Below are 21,181 nucleotides of genomic sequence, written 5' to 3'. Positions count from 1 at the left end.
GCTGACTGGCAGATCTGGAAGAGTCTGGCTGACTGGCAGATCTGGAAGAGTCTGGCTGACTGGCAGATCTGGAAGAGTCTGGCTGACTGGCAGATCTGGAAGAGTCTGGCTGACTGGCAGATCTGGAAGAGTCCGGTTGACTGGCGGATCCTGGCAGACTGACGGCTCTGGCTGCTTCATGCTGACTGGCGGCTCTGGCGGCTTCTTGCAGACTGACAGCTCTGACTGTTCCATGCAGACTAACAGCTTTGGCAGCTCCTTGCCGACTGGCAGCTCCTTGCAGACTCGCAGCTCCTTGCAGACTGGCAGCTCCTTGCAGACTGGCAGCTCCATGCAGACTGGCAGCTCCATGCAGACTGGCAGCTCATTGCAGACTGGCAGCTCTTTGCAGACTGGCAGCTCCTTGCAGACTGGCAGCTCCATGCAGACTGGCAGCTCTAGCTGCTCCATGCAGACTGGCTGCTCCTTGCAGACTGGCATCTCCTTGCAGACTGGCAGCTCCTTGCAGACTGGCAGCTCCATGCAGACTGGCAGCTCCATGCAGACTGGCAGCTCTGGCTGCTCCAAGCAGACTGGCAGCTCTGGCTGCTCCATGCAGACTGGCAGCTCTAGCTGCTCCATGCAGACTGGCAGCTCTGGCTGCTCCATGCAGACAGGAGGCTGGCAGCCTGGCTGCTCCATGCAGCGCTGGAGCTGGGAGAAAGGCTCTGATAGCGCTGAACAGGCGGGAGACTCTGACAGCGCAGGAGAGAAGAAAGGCTCCGACAGCGCTGAATAGGCGGGAGACTCCGACAGCGCAGGAGAGGGAGAAAGCGCTGGCTGCGCTGAACAGGCGAGGCGCACTGAAGGCCTGGTGCGTGGTACTGGAACTGGTGGTACTGGATCGAGGACACGCACAGGATGCCTGGTGCGGGGAGCTGCCATCGGAGGACTGGTGTGTGAAGGTGGCACAGGATGGACTGGACCGTGAAGGTGTACTGGAGAGCCTGAGAGCAGGACTGGCACAGGACGTGCAAGGCTAGGTAGGTACACAGGAGGCCTAGTGCGTGAGGCTGGCACATTTTTCACCAGCCGACTAACACACACCTCAGGACTAGTATGGAGCGCTGACCCAGGTGCCATTAAATCCCCGACACGCTCCGTCGGACGAATCTTGTACCTAAAGCACCAAACTAGCAACTCCCTCATTACTCTCTCCTCCAATTTCCCCATTAACTCCTTCACAGTCGCTGTTTCGCTCACCTCCAACACCGGTTCTGGTCTCCTCCTTGGCTCCTCACAATAAACAGGGAGAGTTGTCTCAGGTCTGTCTCCTGACTCAGCCACTCTCCCTCTGAGCCCCCCCCCCAAGAAATTTTTGGGGCTGATTTTCGGATTTCGCTCTGCGCCGCCGTGTCTTTCTTTTCGACTCCATTCTCCTATAGCCCTCTTCGCACTGCTCCAGCGAATCCCAGGCGGGCTCCGGCACTCTCTCTGGGTCGGCCGCCCACCTGTCTATTTCTTCCCACGTCGTATACTCCAAGCCTCTGCTGTCCATAACGTCCTCCCTTCGCTTCTCCAGCTGCCTGTTAACACGCTGCTCGGTCCGTGTGTGGTGGGTGATTCTGTAACGGCGTTCTTCGTTTGTTGAATGAGAGTTGGACCGAAATGCAGCGTGTTGGTTACTCATGTTTTTTAATGAAACAAATGAATCGCGGTACATGAAATAACTGATATAAATAAATAATAACAAAACGGAACGTGAAACCTAATTACAGCCTATCTGGTGAAACTACACAGAGACAGGAACAATCACCCACGAAATACAAAGTGAAACCCAGGCTACCTAAATACGGTTCCCAATCAGAGACAACGAGAATCACCTGACTCTGATTGAGAACCGCCTCAGGCAGCCAAACCTATGCAACACCCCTACTCAGCCGCAATCCCACTAACTAAAAAACCCCACTACGAAATACAACAACATAAACCCATGTCACACCTTGGCCTGACCAACTAATTAACGAAAACACAAAATACTAAGACCAAGGCGTGACAGTACCATCCTTTTCTCCAGGGCATGGTCGGATGGGACGAGCCCAGCTGTGAAGGATCATCAGTGGTAGGGCTATATCTTGCAGCACCCCCCAGTGGCCATCTGAGGGACAGCAACATCAAGGCTCTTGTGGAAAGGGTTGATGTAGACACATCCACTAAGGAAGCCTTACACAATCTCCTGTACCAATGTTCAAAGGTCTGTACAGACTGACTGGGACAAACACAGGAGGCAACCCACACGATCCAAACCACAGATGAACAGCCAATCAGAGAAAAGGCTTATTGAGTATCCCCAATGAAGGGGATAATGGTTAAAGACCGCATTCAACCATCCACATCTCCCTGGGCTGCTCTGGTTGTTAAGAAGAAGCTTGGCAACATCCGATTCTGTGTCGACGACCGAGGTCTGAATTCAAAAATACACCTCGATGCCACTCTGACATCAATGCAAATGTAATCTCAAAACAAATCAAAATCAAATCAAATTCTATTTGTCACATGTGCCGAATACAAGTCGAGACCATTCCGTGAAATGCTTACTTGCAAGCCCTTAACCAACAATGCAGTACAAGAAAGAGTTAAGAAAATGTTTACTAAATAAACTAAAGTTTAAAAAATTATAAAAAGTATCACACAAAAATAATAAAAAACAAGTATTCAGACCCCTTGACATTTTCCACATTTTGTTACGTTACAGCCTTATTCTAAAATGGATTAAATAAAAACAATTCCACATCAATCTATACACAATACCCCATAAAGACAAAGCGAAAACAGGTTTTTAGAAATTTTTGCAAATGTATTACCAATAAAAAACAGATACCTAATTTAAATAGGTATTCAAGCCCTTTGCTATGTGACTCAATTGAGCTCAGGTGCATCCTTTTTCCATTGATCATCCTTGAGATGTTCCTACAACTTGAGTGGAGTCCACCTGTTGTAAATTCAATTGATTGAACATGATTTGGAAAGGCACACACCTGTCTATATAAATTCCAACAGTTAACAGTGCATGTCAGAGCAAACACCAAGCCATGAGGGCAAAGGAATTGTCCGTAGAGCTCCGAGACATAACTGGTGAAGGGTGGCAAATACATTCTGCTCCATTGAAGGTCCCCAAGAACACAGTGTTCTCCATCATTCTTAATTGGATGAAGTTTGGAACCACCAAGACTTTTTCTAGAGCTGGCCGCCGGCCAAACTGAGCAATTGGGGGATAAGGGCCTTGGTCAGGGAGGTGACCAAGAACCATCCTGTTGGAAGGTAAACTTTCTCCCCAGTCTGAGGTACTGAGCGCTATGAGGTAATATGTGTAGATTGATGAGAGAATTATTAACTACTTTAAATCAATTTCATAATAAGGCTGTCATAACAAAGTGGGAAAAGTCAAGGGGTCTGAATACTTGGGTGACTATTAGCCTATCACAGGTGAATTATATATTATCACTTGTGAATGATGCCCAGCATAAAACATGAAAAAATGCCTATTATTGTTTTTTTATTAAGCACATGAATCTGCTTTACGAAAGGGTGTTGAGCTGAACTGTCATACATAAGCAGCACATGAGTTTCAAGTTTGGGGAAGATAATTTTCACAAAAATGCACCTTTTATTATAAAAGCCTTATATGCATTATTACATTTGCGGTCACTTTTGAAAATGGAACATTCAGGCTTATAGCCTACTGCCGTGTGCGCATTGCTGCGCATTTAATGTGAAGAAATAGCCTAATTGTTTATTAACATTTTAAGCTAAACTTTCTGATCTGTTGCATCAGCCTCATTGCATACAACAGGCGTTTTGATGGTAGTGGTTGTATTAATTTGGGATCTATCACATCCCACAACTGTCCCAGACTATGTTTGGAATATCTATTTCTCGTACAGAATTGAATAGGTAAACTTTTGTACTATGGGGGATAGTAGATTGACATAGGCAAGTGCCTTTGCTGTTCATTAGGCCTACTCATCTTGTTGGCTGACAAAAAGTAAATGTGGACAGTTCTTCCAATATCTTCAATTTGCACTTCGGAATTGGATAAGGATGCGCGCAGTTGTGTCCACGATTTGATCAACTCACACACAGCTCTGACACACACACACACTTACCCCACCAGACATGCTACCAGGTTTTTTTTCACAGTCGCCAAATCCAGATAAAATTCAAGAAAGCGTACAGTATTATATAGATCCTTTATTGCATGGAACACCGTTCCATCTCATATTGCTCAAATAAACAGCAAAAAATGTATGTAGTTCTGTCCTTGAGCTGTTCTTGTCTCTTAATGTTCGGTATTATGTTTTGTGTGGACCCCAGGAAGAGTAGCTGCTGCTTTTGCAACAGCAAATGGGGATCCTAATAAAGTACAAAATACCAGAAGGGTCAGTGTGGTGCAGGTGACGTTGCCTACCCTCACCACCTGGGTCGGCCTGTCAGGAAGCCCAGGATCCAGTTTCAGAGGTAGGTGTTCAGACCCAGAGTCCTTAGCTTGGTGACAAGCTCAGAGGGGATAATGGTGTTGAACGCTGAGCTGTAGTCAATTAACAGAATTCTCACATGGGTATTCCTCATGTCTAGGTGGGCGAGGGCAGTGTGGAGAGCAATTGAGATTGCGTCATCTATGGATCTCTTGGAACGGTATGCAAATTTGAGTGGGTCTAGGGTGGCTGGGATGGTGGAGTAAATGAGTGCCTTAACCAGCCTCTCAAAACACTTCATGATTTCAAAAGTTAGTGCTACAGGGCAATAATCATTGTAGCAGTAATGAAGCTTAGTACGGTCAGGGCGTGAGTTGGGGTGGGCAGTCTGTTTGTTTTTCTATGTTGGTTTTTGTGTACGGCCTAATATGGTTCTCAATCAGAGGCAGGTGTCGTTAGTTGTCTCTGATTGAGAATCAAACTTAGGTAGCCTGGGTTTCACTTTTGGTTTGTGGGTGTTTGTTTCCGTCTGTGTGTTTGGGCTACACGGTACTCTTTCGGTTTTGTAAATTCACGCTCTTATTTTCTGTTTAGTGTTCTGAGTTTGAATTAAAAATCATCAGGAACACTTACCGCGCGGGGCTTTGGTCCGATCCTTACTCCTCCTCAGACGAAGAGGACGATGCCCATTACACCATTCTCACGTCGGCCTCGGAGAGCGAGATCACCCAGTCCTCTGGATCGGTGATGGCCCTAAAACCCGACTCGACGTTGTTGTTGTCAAAGCGTGCACAAAATGCATTGTTTGTCTGGTAGAGAGGCATCGTTGGGCAGACCACAGTTGGATCTTCCTTTGTAATCCATCTTGGGCTGTAGGTAAATGCCGCCAGGAGATGGTGATAATTCAAATAGGTCCATCTTGTGTATCACTATGACTAATTATCTAGTATTTCAGTCTAGACAGATGGGTTGCATCCCACTATGTACCAATGTTCCAGCTACACGTCTGTACAAGTACCTGCGCCAGTTGAGACAGAGTGGAGGAGTCAGAACACGGAAGCGGGTCACTGCCTTAACCAGTGACTGTCACCACCTTATCCCCTTGTTGCCCTAGCGGTAACAACCCCACTGGACACAAAGTAGTAGTTAGCTAGCTAGTGAGCTGGAGAACTGGGAGGTTATTTTGAATGAGTGCATTTCACAAGTGACTAGTTTGCATCAGCTACCTGCATCACCATGGCAAAGGTTTTGCTACAGGCTACAGAAACCGTTAGATTGTTCAGGCTTGGCCTGCCCATCCAAACTCATGATCGGAAGATGACCCTCCCTACAACTTTTATTTTCCGAAATGTCCAATAGGGTCCAACATCCTCCCCAGACCTGTTGCTCTAGGTCGTGGATTTCCGGGACTACTATCTAGCTAATAGGGTAGAAACACAACCTACAACACAAAAAGCTCCGCAATGCTGAGAACGTTGGTGAAATACAGACATTAAAATTAAATAAAAAACAAATGTGTTGTACATAGTAGGAAATCCACTAAATGTATTGAACTCATTAGAAAATGTATTAATATGCCCAGGATTATCAAAAGACAAACAAAATGCATCAGTGATTTATATTTTCCTTAAACTTTCTGAAGAGGCAATGCAGGAATGCCCCTGTCTGTGTGTGTGTGTGCGTTATTCTACCAAATTGTGTAGCCATTAGCGACGATGATAATGATGATAATGATAACAGTCTTCTGGTAGATGAAAAAGCATAACCAAAAACCTAACTAAGTGTTAACTACAATGTAGCCTACCAGGTATAATGATATCAGGAGTTTTTGCATCAAACCAGTGTAATTGCAAACTCTGCAACTACATGTGTGTTACAAAAAAATGGTAGCCAAACAAGTCTCAATGCTGGTGCTCAGGTGAATGAAAAATGTAGATCTCTTAGATTTTTTTAGAGACGTTAAACGTTTCCTGATGTGGTTTAAAGAATAGGCCTACTTTTTTCAACATTCTGTTAAAAATCACACAACATTTCAACGTCCTGCTACTCATGCCAGGAATATAGTATATGCATATGATTAGTATGTGTGGATAGAAAACACTCTGAAGTTTCTAAAACTGGTTATACCACGGCTGTGACTATAACAGAACGTGTGTTTCGGGAAAAACCCCAAGGAAAACTGATCACAAAAAAAAAAATATCAATGCGCCAGTTGCCTGTATTGTCTATGGCAAGGGAAAATAGATAGCTCCCTGTTGACAATTCCTACAGCTTCCACACAATGACACCAGTCTTGGCAATTGGTGTGACGTTATTCCTTGGTTCAATGAAGAAAAGGCACTTCCTGTCATCAGTGCATCACAACGTAAGTTTTGGTAGAGAGAATATCAACCATCATTTCAAGACCTGCTGCTATTGAATACAGATCGCCCCGTGATGAATTCGACCGCTTATTAACGTTTACTAATACCTAAAGTTGGATTACAAAAGTAGTTTGAAGTGTTTTATCAAAGTTTATAGCCAACTTTTTTAATTTTAAAAACTGACGTTGCGTTTAGAAACAGTGTTTTTTCCTGGATCACAGGAAACTTGTTGGCTAGATTCACAATGAGTGGAGCTTTAATTGAGTACCATGCATGTGTGTTTTAATGAACGTTTGAGTTTTATGAGTGCTATTAGCATTTGGCGTAGCGCATTTGCATTTATTGTTGGCAAGGTGGGATACTAGCGCGCCGGGTGGCACTAAGAGGTTTTAAGCATTGTTGTGGACTTAGAACATCAGATTTGGGGGGGTTTTCTATAAATAAATAAAAATGATTTTTAAGATTTAAAAACTTGGAAAAAATAAATTTGGGAAAAAACTAAACGGAATTAGACAACTGATTTTATAGGGCACTAATAACACTAAAACTAAATTATACAAAAACAAAATAGGAATGTTTTTATCTAACTAAAACTTAAACAGTGAGTAAAATCTGAAAACTTGCTAAATAAATGTGCGCGTGTCAAGGAGAGTTGGAGTTGCCGAACAGATAGAACGTGGTTCTATTTGAGACTATTATAATTTGTTTACAAAAATCACATTTTATTTAAAAAATACAAAAAGTGCTTTCATTGATAAATGTGATCAAGCAGAGGTAAATGGCATATATTAACCATGTATGCTGTCTATATTGCTTGTAATTGATGTCAACATCTAAGTGTTAACTATTTTTACGTAAATTGTTTTAAAAACCCATCAGACCCACGAACATTGGGTGAATAACAAAAACATTTTATGTTACTTTTAATTATACAGGGTGGGCCTCATTTGCAAGGGAGCCCTATGAACATACAGTAAAGATTAATCTAAACAAATACAACTGTCACATATCAACTCCCTTAATTAAACTCAAACTAAACTGTCCAATGGAGAACATCGAATTAAGGCTATTGCGTGAGCTAAGGGCATAAAATCTATAAGCATTTTTCCGCAGGTAAGTAGAGACCCAACCAGTCCAGAGAGAGGGTCTGAAAATGTATGGCTCTCCAGTTAATACGTGAGCTGAGGTAGTGGGGGAATCTCTGAAGAGCCGCTTTATATACAAAAAGTAGGGACTCAGTCCCTTGATAGAGGCATGTTTATCAGCCAGAGAGGTAAAAATGGATGAGAAAATCAAGTTCCAAACAAGGTTCTGGGATGCAGCAAGTAGAGTAAAGCTCTGAATAATATAGGTCATGAAGGAACACCTAAGGCGATGGATGCCATGGATGCCCTTCGATTTGAAGATGTAATCCGGAGATGTGTTTTATTCAATAGCCTTCTCTGTGCTCTGTTTCTCTGCATGCAGTGCCTTTGAAAGTATTCAGACCCCTTGACTTTTTCAAAATTGTATTACGTTACAGCCTTATTCTAAAATTGAATAAATTGTTTTTTCCCTTCATCAATCTACACACACAACTCCATAATTACAAAGCAGAAACAGCTTTTTAGATTTTTTTGATAAATTATAATAAATCACATTCCCATATTCCCATAAATCACATTCCCATAAATATTCAGACCGTTTACTCAGTACTTTGTTGAAGCACATTTGGTAGCGTCTACAGCCTTGAGTCTTCTTGGGTATGACCCTACAAACTTGGCACACTTGTATTTGGGGAGTTTCTCCAATTTTTCTCTGCAGATTCTCTCAAGCTTAGGTTGGATGGGGAGCGTTACTGCACAGCTATTTTCAAGTCTCTCCAGAGCTGTTCTAATCAAATCAAATCAAATCAAATTTTATTTGTCACATACACATGGTTAGCAGATGTTAATGCAAGTGTAGCGAAATGCTTGTGCTTCTAGTTCCGACAATGCAGTAATAACCAACAAGTAATCTAACTAACAATTCCTAAACTACTGTCTTATACACAGTGTAAGGGGATAAAGAATATGTACATAAGGATATATGAATGAGTGATGGTACAGAGCAGCATAGGCAAGATACAGTAGATGGTATCAAGTACAGTATATACATATGAGATGAGTATGTAAACAAAGTGGCATAGTTAAAGTGGCTAGTGATACATGTATTACATAAGGATGCAGTCGATGATATAGAGTACAGTATATACGTATGCATATGAGATTCATAATGTAGGGTAAGTAACATTATATAAGGTAGCATTGTTTAAAGTGGCTAGTGATATATTTACATCATTTCCCATCAATTCCCATTATTAAAGTGGCTGGAGTTGAGTCAGTGTCAGTGTGTTGGCAGCAGCCACTCAATGTTAGTGGTGGCTGTTTAACAGTCTGATGGCCTTGAGATAGAAGCTGTTTTTCAGTCTCTCGGTCCCAGCTTTGATGCACCTGTACTGACCTCGCCTTCTGGATGATAGCAGGGTGAACAGGCAGTGGCTCGGGTGGTTGATGTCCTTGATGATCTTTATGGCCTTCCTGTAACATCGGGTGGTGTAGGTGTCCTGGAGGGCAGGTAGTTTGCCCCCGGTGATGCGTTGTGCAGACCTCACTACCCTCTGGAGAGCCTTACGGTTGAGGGCGGAGCAATTGCCGTACCAGGCGGTGATACAGCCCGCCAGGATGCTCTCGATTGTGCATCTGTAGAAGTTTGTGAGTGCTTTTGGTGACAAACCGAATTTCTTCAGCCTCCTGAGGTTGAAGAGGCGCTGCTGCGCCTTCTTCACGATGCTGTCTGTGTGAGTGGACCAATTCAGTTTGTCTGTGATGTGTATGCCAAGGAACTTAAAACTTGCTACTCTCTCCACTACTGTTCCATCGATGTGGATAGGGGGGTGTTCCCTCTGCTGTTTCCTGAAGTCCACAATCATCTCCTTAGTTTTGTTGACGTTGAGTGTGAGGTTATTTTCCTGACACCACACTCCGAGGGCCCTTACCTCCTCCCTGTAGGCCGTCTCGTCGTTGTTGGTAATCAAGCCTACCACTGTTGTGTCGTCCGCAAACTTGATGATTGAGTTGGAGGCGTACGTGGCCACGCAGTCGTGGGTGAACAGGGAGTACAGGAGAGGGCTCAGAACGCACCCTTGTGGGGCCCCAGTGTTGAGGATCAGCGGGGAGGAGATGTTGTTACCTACCCTCACCACCTGGGGGCGGCCCGTCAGGAAGTCCAGTACCCAGTTGCACAGGGCGGGGTCGAGACCCAGGGTCTCGAGCTTGATGACGAGCTTGGAGGGTACTATGGTGTTGAATGCCGAGCTGTAGTCGATGAACAGCATTCTCACATAGGTATTCCTCTTGTCCAGATGGGTTAGGGCAGTGTGCAGTGTGTTTGAGATTGCATCGTCTGTGGACCTTTTGAGCGGTAAGCAAATTGGAGTGGGTCTAGGGTGTCAGGTAGGGTGGCATGTGATATGGTCCTTGACTAGTCTCTCAAAGCACTTCATGATGACGGAAGTGAGTGCTACGGGGCGGTAGTCGTTTAGCTCAGTTACCTTAGCTTTCTTGGGAACAGGAACAATGGTGGCCCTCTTGAAGCATGTGGGAACAGCAGACTGGTATAGGGATTGATTGAATATGTCCGTAAACACACCAGCCAGCTGGTCTGCACATGCTCTGAGGGCGCGGCTGGGGATGCCGTCTGGGCCTGCAGCCTTGTGAGGGTTAACACGTTTAAATGTTTTACTCACCTCGGCTGCAGTGAAGGAGAGACCGCATTTTTCTGTTGTAGGCAGTGTCAGTGGCACTGTATTGTCCTCAAAGCGGGCAAAAAAGTTATTTAGTCTGCCTGGGAGCAAGACATCCTGGTCCGTGACTGGGCTGGATTTCTTCCTATAGTCCGTGATTGACTGTAGACCCTGCCACATGCCTCTTGTGTCTGAGCCGTTGAATTGGGATTCTACTTTGTCTCTGTACTGACGCTTAGCTTGTTTGATAGCCTTACGGAGGGAATAGCTGCATTGTTTGTATTCAGTCATGTTACCAGACAACTTGCCCTGATTGAAAGCAGTGGTTCGCGCTTTCAGTTTCACGCGAATGCTGCCATCAATCCAAGGTTTCTGGTTAGGGAATGTTTTAATCGTTGCTATGGGAACGACATCTTCAACGCAAGTTCTAATGAACTCGCACACCGAATCAGCGTATTCGTCAATGTTGTTATTTGACGCAATACGAAACATGTCCCAGTCCACGTGGTGGAAGCAGTCTTGGAGTGTGGAGTCAGCTTGGTCGTACCAGCGTTGGACAGACCTCAGCGTGGGAGCTTCTTTTTTAAACTTTTGTCTGTAGGCAGGTATCAGCAAAATGGAGTCGTGGTCAGCTTTTCCGAAAGGGGGGCGGGGCAGGGCCTTATATGCGTCGCGGAAGTTAGAGTAATAGTGATCCAAGGTTTTCCCGCCCCTGGTTGCGCAATCGATATGCTGATAAAATTTAGGGAGTCTTGTTTTCAGATTAGCTCTGAAAGGTTCAAGTCTGGGCTCTGGCTGGGCATTTACATGATTCCAAGTGGGTTTCCTTATCAGCCCAGTCAAGGAGAGCTCAAAAAATATATTCTTAAACTGATCTGTGGAAGTCAATCAAGATTCAGATCTCCTATTAAAACTGCATTGTTGGTTAAGGGCTTATAAGTAAGCATTTCACTGTAAGGTCTACTACACCTGTTGTATTCGGGGTATGTGACAGACAAAATTGAGTATCCATGGTAACACAATCTATATAACTTGATGAGCTAGCCACAATAGGCTTCCTAATTTGGATTTAAAGTTGCAGAGCTAATAGTAGAATTCAGGTAAATGTGCACAAGATTACTATTGACAATACCCCTACACTTATGAGCACATGTTGCAAAATGATAGCTCTCCTGTGAAGTTGTGACTTGCGACTTAAACCTAGTTTCCTGAATCGAGTCACATATTACAACTTTCTGATTTTGACAGAAAGTGGTTTCATTTCAAGTTAGTGTACTGTTAGCTAGTTAACTGGCTGTCTCTATCTAACATAACATTTATCTCAGAGACATTTGCTTGACTAGTTATAGCCTAATGTCAGCTAGCTAATACTGAACCTGGTTGCTTAGCTACCTGCAGATGCATGCAGGGTAGTAACGTCATGAGTTGGTATTATGGTTCATTGTTTACCTAGCTAGCTAGCTACATGTCTTAACAAAAGACTCTCGTCTAAGTGTGCCAGAGCACAGAATAACTGTAAATTCATCAAACGCTCAACACCCGTTGAATATGGATGGTGTCAGTAAACATTGGCAAAAAAGTGTAATTTAATTGTTGCCAGCAGCACGGTTCGTCACCAACACTCTGAATAACAATTAAAACAGCCTAACCAGCTATGCAAGGGCCAGTAAAATGGTTAGAGTGGGGTGTTCTCTCATTATGTGACTGGAAATAGATAGCAAGCTAGCCAATGTTAGCCAGTTAACTTAGGTACTTGACTGCAGTTGTGAGGTCAGAACGTTCGGATAAACCCTGTTCATCGGCCAGAGCATCCATTGTGCGCTCTGAATGCGCCGAGAGCGAAAGGCTAGGAATTTACTAACGGGCAATCTGACAGCACAGTTGCAGTCAACAATGCTCTGGATAACATAACAGCCTAACCAGCTCTCCTAGGGCGACTAATGTTCAGTGAGCTCATATATGTATGGAAGTAGCTAGCACGATAGTTGGGTGCTTGACTGCTGCTGTTAGTACAGAATTCTCAGATCAACCCTTAAAGAGATGGGCGGGGCTAAAACGTAAGAGGATGTGAACAATGCTGAATGGCTGTAGACAAAGAAGAGCTCTCCAGTAGTAGTACCAAAACATTAAAGGCCATTTTCTCAAAAGTGAGTTTACAAGTTTATCAACTTTTAAAGCAAAGTTACTTTCCCATTGTTCCTCAACTGTAGTGTATGATATACCGTTTTGTAGCTCTGAGTCTCTACTTTTATCCAATGCAAAAAACACAATTTCAAATTTTACAACATAGGACCGATTTGACCCGGTCGTCTCGTATGATGCCGCCTGTTGAAGCTAGAGATATCCGCTTAAATCACACTTCTGCGTCTCCAGTGAAAGGTGACAGAGTTAGATCTGTGTTTGTCACACCATGTGACAACCCGAAAATTAGTCTTCTCACAAAATTGTCTTTAGAGTCCAAACAGTTTGGCATATTATGTCCTCTCTGTGGAAAGATGAGACTCTCACGAACACATACATGTCAGTTGTTTTGCTCTAGGACGCCGACAGGCCTCACAAGACTCATCTGAATGTCCCCCCATAGCATTTGAATAAATTTATAAAAGTAAAAAAAATGAATGGGTTAAATACTTAAATGTTTCCTGATCTTTCTTTTGTCTCTCAGATATAGGATAGACACTTCAGAACGAACTTCTTTTTTTGGGGGGGAGGGGGGGTGTTGTTCTCTGTAGTGAGTCTGTTGTCCTATACGTTTGTATGGGGTAATAGCAGTAAAGCCAAATACCGTTTTTACATACAGTATTTTATTTTGATACTTCAAGGGTGTCTTAAAATTCTAAATCAAATATACTGCATGACCAAAAGTATGTGGGACACCTGCTTGTCAAAAATCTAATTCCGAAATCATGGGCATTAACACTAGATGTTGGAACATTGCTGCGGGGACTTGCTTCCATTTAGCCACACATTGGTGAGGTCGGGCACTGATGCTGGGCAAATAGGCCGACAGTCGGCGTTCCAATTCATCCCAAAGGTATTCGATGGGGTTGAGGTCAGGGCTCTATGTAGTCCAGTGAAGTTCTTCCACACTGATCTCAACAAATCCTTTCTGTATGGACCTCGCTTTGTGCACGGGGGCATTATCATGCTGAAACATTAAAGGGCCTTCCCCAAAATGTTGCCACAAAGTTTGAAGCACAGAATCGTCTAGAATGTCTTTGTATGCTTCACTGTAACTATCGCGTGATTGTGGAGGCCAGGTCATCTGATGCAGCACTCCATCACTCTCCTGCTTGGTCAAATAGCCCTTACACAGCCTGGAGGTGTGTTTTGGGTCATTGTCCTGTTGAAAACAAATGATAGCCCCACTAAGCTCAAACCAGTTGGCATGGCGCAATACTGCAGAAATGCTGTGGTAGCCATGCTGGTTGAGTGTGCCTTGAATTCTAAATAAATCATAGACAGTGTCACTAGCAAAGCACCATCATACCTCCTCCTCCATGCTTCACAGTGGGAACCGCACATGCGGAGATCATCCATTCACCTACTCTGCATCTCATAATGACACGGCAGTTGGAACCGAAAATCTAATTTGGACTCATTGAACCAACAGACAGATTTCCACCAGTCTAATGTCCATTGCTGGTGTTTCTTGGCCCAAGCAAGTCCCTTCTTATTATTGGTGTCCTTTAGTAGTGGTTACTTTGCAGCAATTCGACCATGAAGGCCTGATTCACTCAGTCTCCTCTGAACAGTTGATGTTGAGATGTGTCTGTGAAGCATTTATTTGGGATTCAATCTGAGGTGCAGTTAACTCTAATGAACTTATCCTCTGCAGCAGAGGTAACTCCTGGTCTTCCTTTCCTGTGGTGGTCCTCATAAGAGCTAGTTTCGGCATAGCGCTTGATGTTTTTTTGCGACTGCACTTGAAGAAACTTTCAACGTTCTTGAAATGTTCCATATTGGCTGACCTTCATGACTTAAAGTAATGATGGACTGTCGTTTGTCTTTGCTTTTATGAGCTGTTCTTGTCATAATATTGACTGGTCTTTTACCAAATAGGGCTATCTTCTGTATACCACGCCTACCTTGTCACAACACAGCTGATTGCCTCAAATGCATTATGAAATTCCACAAATTAACTTTTAACAAGGCACACCTGGAATTCAATTGAAATGCATTCCAGGTGACTGGTTGAGAGAATGCCAATAGTTTGCAGCTGTCATCAAGGCAAAGGGTGGCTACTTTGAAGAATCTCAAATGGAAAATATATTTTGATTTGTTTAACACTTTTTTTGCTTACTAGATTATTCCATATGTGTTATTTCATAGTTTTGTAGTTATTCTACCATGCAGAAAATAGTACAAATAAAGAAAAACCCTTGAATGTCTAGGTGTATCCATACTTTTGACTGGTACTGTAAGTATTCAGACCATGTAGGTCTCCTCCTGACAACACCACTAATGAGGTGTCACCCGCCAAAGCATGTAGGCTAAGAGTAAGGTGCCTAACGTCCATTATCTAAATGACCGCCTCCATTAGCACTGATGACTGTATTCATGATAATGATGACTGTATTCTGCTCTCCTCTGACATATTTTATTTGAACAGAGGAGTCGGTCACGCTTGGCTTTGCTCGCTCCGTTCGTCCCCCTAATGAGATTTGTGCCCCCAATTAGAGAAGGATCGTTATGAAGAGGGCTGACGATCTCTTAATACAGCACATTAAAGGGATGCACTAATTAACTCAATTCAATTTTCTAGCGTGGAATCGTAATGCTGTTATTCATTTGATGGATTTGGAGGAACCTGAAATTACAGGAATTTCCTTTAGCACACCATCTTCGATGTTCCCGCATCCCAAATGGATCCTTGGATGCTCAACAAGCATGAATGGGCCAGTTAACAAGGAGCCGGGATGTTTCCTATACCACCCAGTGCTGGAAGGCAATCTAGGACTCTAATCGAAAGTCAAATAGCCAATTTGTGGTTATAAGGATGTCTCCAAAAGTAGTGAATCAGCAACAGTCTCAGTTAGGCAGTGGGATGGTTGAGCTGAAGGCCACTGGAGCTGCTGTGGAGGAGAATCTCTCCCTTACACCCCCTTTATCCTTTATGCTGATTGCAATAAAATGATAATTAGAGAAGAATTAGGGAAGATACTCTTATATTGACTCAGTCTAATTCATTCTTTAATTGTGAGGTGTATTAGTACAATCAGGCTCTTAATGAGGTGCCTGAAATAACTTCTTTATAAGGGGATCCAGTCAAATTAACAGCACTAATGGGTTTTAGCACGGTACTGCGTGGTTATTTATTGCACTTATGTATCAGTTTGTATATTTGTTTAGCACACTTTTATACCGAGAACGGTGAGATCATTATGTGAGCAAATGGATGCTTATTGGACTCATAAACCAAAGCGAGGGGACCTATGTGTTTGTGTAGTGTGTGTTGGCCTCCGACTCTCTCTCTCACACACACACACACACACACGCGCGCGCACACGCGCACACACGCACGCACACACACACACACACTTGGGGGGCAGGGTAGCCTAGTGGTTAGAGTGTTGGGCTAGCAGCTGAAAGGTTGCAAGTTCAAATCCCTGAGCTGACAAGGTACAAATCTGTCGTTCTGCCCCTGAACAGGCAGTTAACCCACCGTTCCGAGGCCGTCATTGAAAATAAGAATTTGTTCTTAACTGACTTGCCTAGTTAAATAAAGAAAATATAAATAAAGTGTTTTGCCAATTTAGACTCAACCTTAAAATCATGTCATTAATTACACTTAATGAAAGAAATGGAGACCTGCACACTGTCAAACTTTTCTACTAAGGCCAACCATACAAAAATGAGAACGAGCGATCACGTCTTGTACAATCACAGCACAAGTCACAGTTAGTTTCACATTGTGCTTTGCAATCCATCACCTGGGGAGTTGTGAAGATCACATCCTCACACACATGATGCACATGCGCACACACAGACACGTTTTCTCTCACACACATACATGACAACACACACACAAAGTGGGACCCACAAAGCCCCGTCTCACCCCTTACTGATAATACATAGAACGTAAAACTATTCCTCCCCATGGAGAGTTATGGTGACCTTGGAAAATGCTGGAGGGCAATATTTTTAGAATGGGTTTACACCTGTGCTTGCGTGCGGCAGTTCTGCTTAGCAAAAGTGGCCCACTAGGCGGCTCACATTCCATGCCCAGGGCCAAGCCGGCGAGCCGGGCTTCTTACCCATTTAAAGTTTGAGAATACGGTTGTGTGTGGTGGAGGTAATGCACAGTGAGGGAATGGTCATTTGAGCCACAAAAACCAAAGCTGTTAAATAGATCAGTAGGAGTAGGATTGTGTTTGTGATATTGATGTGTGAGAATTAAACTCTTGCTGTTTCTCCCTGTTTTTCTCCCTGTTTTTCTCCCTTTCTCCCTCACTTTCTCTCACTGCTTCTCTTTCTGTCTCTCTCTATACTTTGTCTGTCTCTCTCTCTACTTTGTCTGTCTCTCTCTCTTTCCAGCATTCTGCGAGGAGGGGTGTAGGAGCGGAGGTACCTGTGTGTCGCCCAACACCTGCATCTGCCCCTCAGGCTTTACGGGACATCACTGTGAGACAGGTATGACTGTAGTACCACACTGTTAAAAAATATATGTTGATTGAATGTACAATTGTATGGCAACCAGATGCAATATGATTGTAATTCTGCTCAACAAAATGGCATTGAAGTTGACTCAATGTACAACTGTAAGTGTAAGGCAACCAGCTGCAATAGGTTTGTGAGTTTGCTCAACATTTGGGCATATAGCTGAACCTACATAAAGTTGAAATCGGACGTTTTACATACAACTTAGCCAAATACATTTAAACTCAGTTTTTCACAATTCCTGACATTTAATCCTAGTAAAAATGCCCTGTCTTAGGTCAGTTAGGATCACCACTTTTTGTTTTAAGAATGTGAAATGTCAGAATAATAGAAGAGAGAATTATTTATTTCATCTTTTATTTATTTCATCACATTCCCAGTGGGTCAGAAGTTTACATACACTCAATTAGTATTGGGTAGCATTGCCTTTAAATTGTTTAACTTGGGTCAAACATTTTGGGTAGCTGCCCACAATAATTTGGGTGAATTTTGGCCCATTCCTCCTGACAGTGCTGGAGTAACTGAGTCAGGTTTGTAGGCCTCCTTGCTCGCACACACTTTTTCAGTTCTGCCCACAAATTTTCTATAAGATTGAGGTCAGGGCTTTGTGATGGCCACTCCAATACCTTGACTTTGTTGTCCTTAAGCCATTTTGCCACAACTTTGGAAGTATGCTTGTGATCGTTGTCCATTTGGAAGACCCATTTGCGACCAAGCTTTAACTTCGTGACTGATGTCTTGAGAGGTTGGTACAATTATCCACATCATTTTCAATTACTAATGATGCAATCTATTTTGTGAAGTGCCCCAGTCCCTCCTGATTCAAAGCACCCCCACAACATGATGCTGCCACCCCCGTGCTTCATGGTTGGGATGGTGTTCTTCGGCTTGTAACCCTCCCCGTTTTTCCTCGAAACATAACAATGGTCATTATGGCCAAACAGTTCTATTTTTGTTTCATCAGACCAGAAAAGTATGATCTTTGTCCCCATGTGCAGATGCAAATTGTAGTCCGGCTTTTTTATGGCGGTTTTGGAGCAGTGGCTTCTTCTTTGCTGAGCGGCCTTTCAGGTTTTGTTGATATAGGACTCGTTTTACTGTGACTATAGATACTTTTGTACCTGTCTCCTCCAGCATCTTCACAAGGTCCTTTGCTGTTGTTTTGGTATTGATTTGCACTTTTCTCACCACTATTCACACCAAATCTCTAGGAGACAGAACGCGCCTCCTTCCTGAGCGGTATGATGCTGCATGGTCTCTTGGTGTTTATACAAGCTGTTTAAAGGCACAGTCAACTTAGTGTATGTAAACTTCTGACCCACTGGATTTGTGATACAGTGAATTATAAGTGAAATAATCTGTCTGTAAACAATTGTTGGAAAACTTACTTGTGTCATGCACAAAGTAGATATCCTAACCGACTTGCCAAAACTATAGTTTGTCAACAAGAAATGTGTGGAGTGGTTGAAAAACAAGTTTTAATGACTCCAGCCTAAGTCTATGTAAACTTCCGACTTCAACTGTACATTCTGAAGTTGAATTGTATGTTCACTCAACTTTGAATTTTAGGTTGGGTGAACTCAACTTTTTATTTGCATATTTCCCAGAGTTCCTTTCTAGTGAATTGTAGTTACCACCCATGACTGTTTTTTAGCAACAGAGACATTGTTTTTGTATGGTTTACAAAGTAAATATGTTATCTTTAAACTTTGTATAACAATGCATTACATACACTGAGTGTACAAAACACCTTCCTAATACTGAGTTGCACCCCATTTTGCCATCAGAACAGCTTCAATTTGGACACTACAAGGTGTTGAAAGCGTTCCACAGAGATGCTGGCCCATGTTGACTCCAATGCTTTCCGCAGTTGACTGATTGTCTTTTGAATGGAGCATTCTTGATACACATGGGAGACTGTTGAGCATTAAAGAAAACAGCAGCAGTGCTGTTCTTGACATACTCAAACTGGTGCGCCTGGCTCCTACTACCATACCCCTTTCAAAGGCACTTAAATCTTTTGTCTTGCCTGTTCACCGTCTGAATGTCACACTTAACAATCCATGTCTCAATTGTCTAAAGGCTTAAAAATGCTTCTTTAACCTGTCTCCTCCCATTCATCTACACTGATTGAAGAGGATTTAACAGGTGATATCAATAAGGGAGCATAGCTTTTACCTGGATTCACTTGGTCAGTCTGTTATGGAAATGTGTTGCCGACCTCACCGTCCGAGGGGGCTTCAACAGACTTCTTCCGTCTGGTTAGACTGTAATCTCTCCTTCCAGACTCACATTAAGCATCTCCACCTAAATTGGAACATAGTGGCTGTACATACGTAGGTCATACCAGACATGCGTTAGAGTTCTGGCTTTGCACTGTATGGTTTTTGACTGACAGTCTTTCTGAGCTTGAACACCAATCCCGACAAGAAGTTGTCCCCATCCCTCCCGCTAATTGGGTAACTTTGCATATTTTTTGTTGTCTGATCATTGTCACTGTAAATTAAGATGACCAAATGTATTTTTGAAAGACAAGACGTTCAGGATTATAAAAAATACCACCGATGTCATACAAGCAAGCCACATGCACTTCACATATCCGAATCATAAAACGCATATACATTGTCAGCTTTTAAGATCACTATGTTTGATGTACAGTTACAAGATTACATGTCGTCATACCCTGGGTTGTTTTGATCAGAATGAACCTATGTTTGTTGTTAAAAAACTTGCGGTCATCACTCCTTTCTATGAGCTCCAAAATTACGGTCTGTTTCTCTGAATTGCCTTGTCAAAGCCAAACACTGTAAGATCCTATTTTATAACTTAGCTAGTCATGTAATCAATAGAACAGGCTTTCAAATCATGCCAACATGACCTGCGATTTTTAATGGACCTTTTTTGGATTGCGTAAACAGTAGTAATTGTGTAATGGCGGGATGCAGGGTTGTGTTCCAAACCAAACAACTGTAAGTGTGCTTCCTCTAGTTATTCCAACCAAAAAAAAGTACCTTAGGGGGTGAAAGTTATTTATAATTGAAAATTGGACGTCTGAAATGAAAATGGATGGCCCTCCCTTCAGCAAAATATATTTGACCTAAACCCTCCCTGAATGCTTGAGAAAAAAAACAATGACCCTCCAATATACCCAAAACGATATTAAAATATAAAGTGGATAGTAGAGAACATCCTTAGCGTTCCCCCCTCACTTCTTGGACAGACCAGATCCTTAGATATGCTATTTTAGAAACTGAATTTCATTCTGTAAACTGGTGGTTATAGCCTTTGTGGCTCCCTGGGTGAACCTTCAGCACACCCCGCCCCCAAAAAAGCATGATTCTGCACAAACTGGAATTTTTTATTCAGACATTTGGAACAACACAAATAAATAATCATAACATTTAAAACTATATAAATATAAAAAATAAGACTCATAATTTAAAAAAATAAATTAGAAAGACTAATAGAAACAAATTGGAGTTAGAGCGTTGGACTAGTAACCGAAAGGTTGCAAGTTCAAATCCCCGAGCTGACAAGGTACAAATCTGTCGTTCTGCCCCTGAACAGGCTGTTAACCCACTGTTCCTAGGCCGTTATTGAAAATAAGAATTTGTTCTTAACTGACTTGCCTAGTAAAATAAAGCTAAAAAAATATATAAAAAAAATAATAATAATTACAAAAAAACATATATGTAATTATTACACTATTGCCAACAAAAAACACAAATAAAACTAAACTGCACAAATCCTATTTCACACAAATACACAAACACACTTATTTTTTTATTTTTTTTATTTAACCTTTATTTAACCAGGTAGGCAAGTTGAGAACAAGTTCTCATTTACAATTGCGACCTGGCCAGGATAAAGCAAAGCAGTTCGACACATACAACGACACATGGAGTAAAACTAACATACAGTCAAAAATACATTATAAAGAA

At 42.7% G+C, this 21,181-nt stretch overlaps 1 protein-coding gene across 1 annotated transcript in view; it reads left to right on the top strand.

Annotated features, from left to right (window-relative positions):
• The window catches only part of LOC135553103 (protein kinase C-binding protein NELL1-like), a 248,369-nt gene that overhangs the window by 180,686 nt on the left and 46,502 nt on the right, over positions 1 to 21,181 (top strand). The window contains exon 8 of the mRNA XM_064985206.1: positions 17,118 to 17,213. Within this exon, the coding sequence (XP_064841278.1) occupies positions 17,118 to 17,213 (96 nt within the window). The remainder of the gene's footprint in view (positions 1 to 17,117; positions 17,214 to 21,181) is intronic.

Source organism: Oncorhynchus masou, chromosome 2 (assembly GCF_036934945.1).
Source record: "Oncorhynchus masou masou isolate Uvic2021 chromosome 2, UVic_Omas_1.1, whole genome shotgun sequence".
Classification (NCBI taxonomy): Eukaryota; Metazoa; Chordata; class Actinopteri; order Salmoniformes; family Salmonidae; genus Oncorhynchus; species Oncorhynchus masou.
The sequence above is the reverse complement of the archived record's forward strand: the minus strand, read 5'-3'. Positions and strand labels throughout refer to the sequence as shown.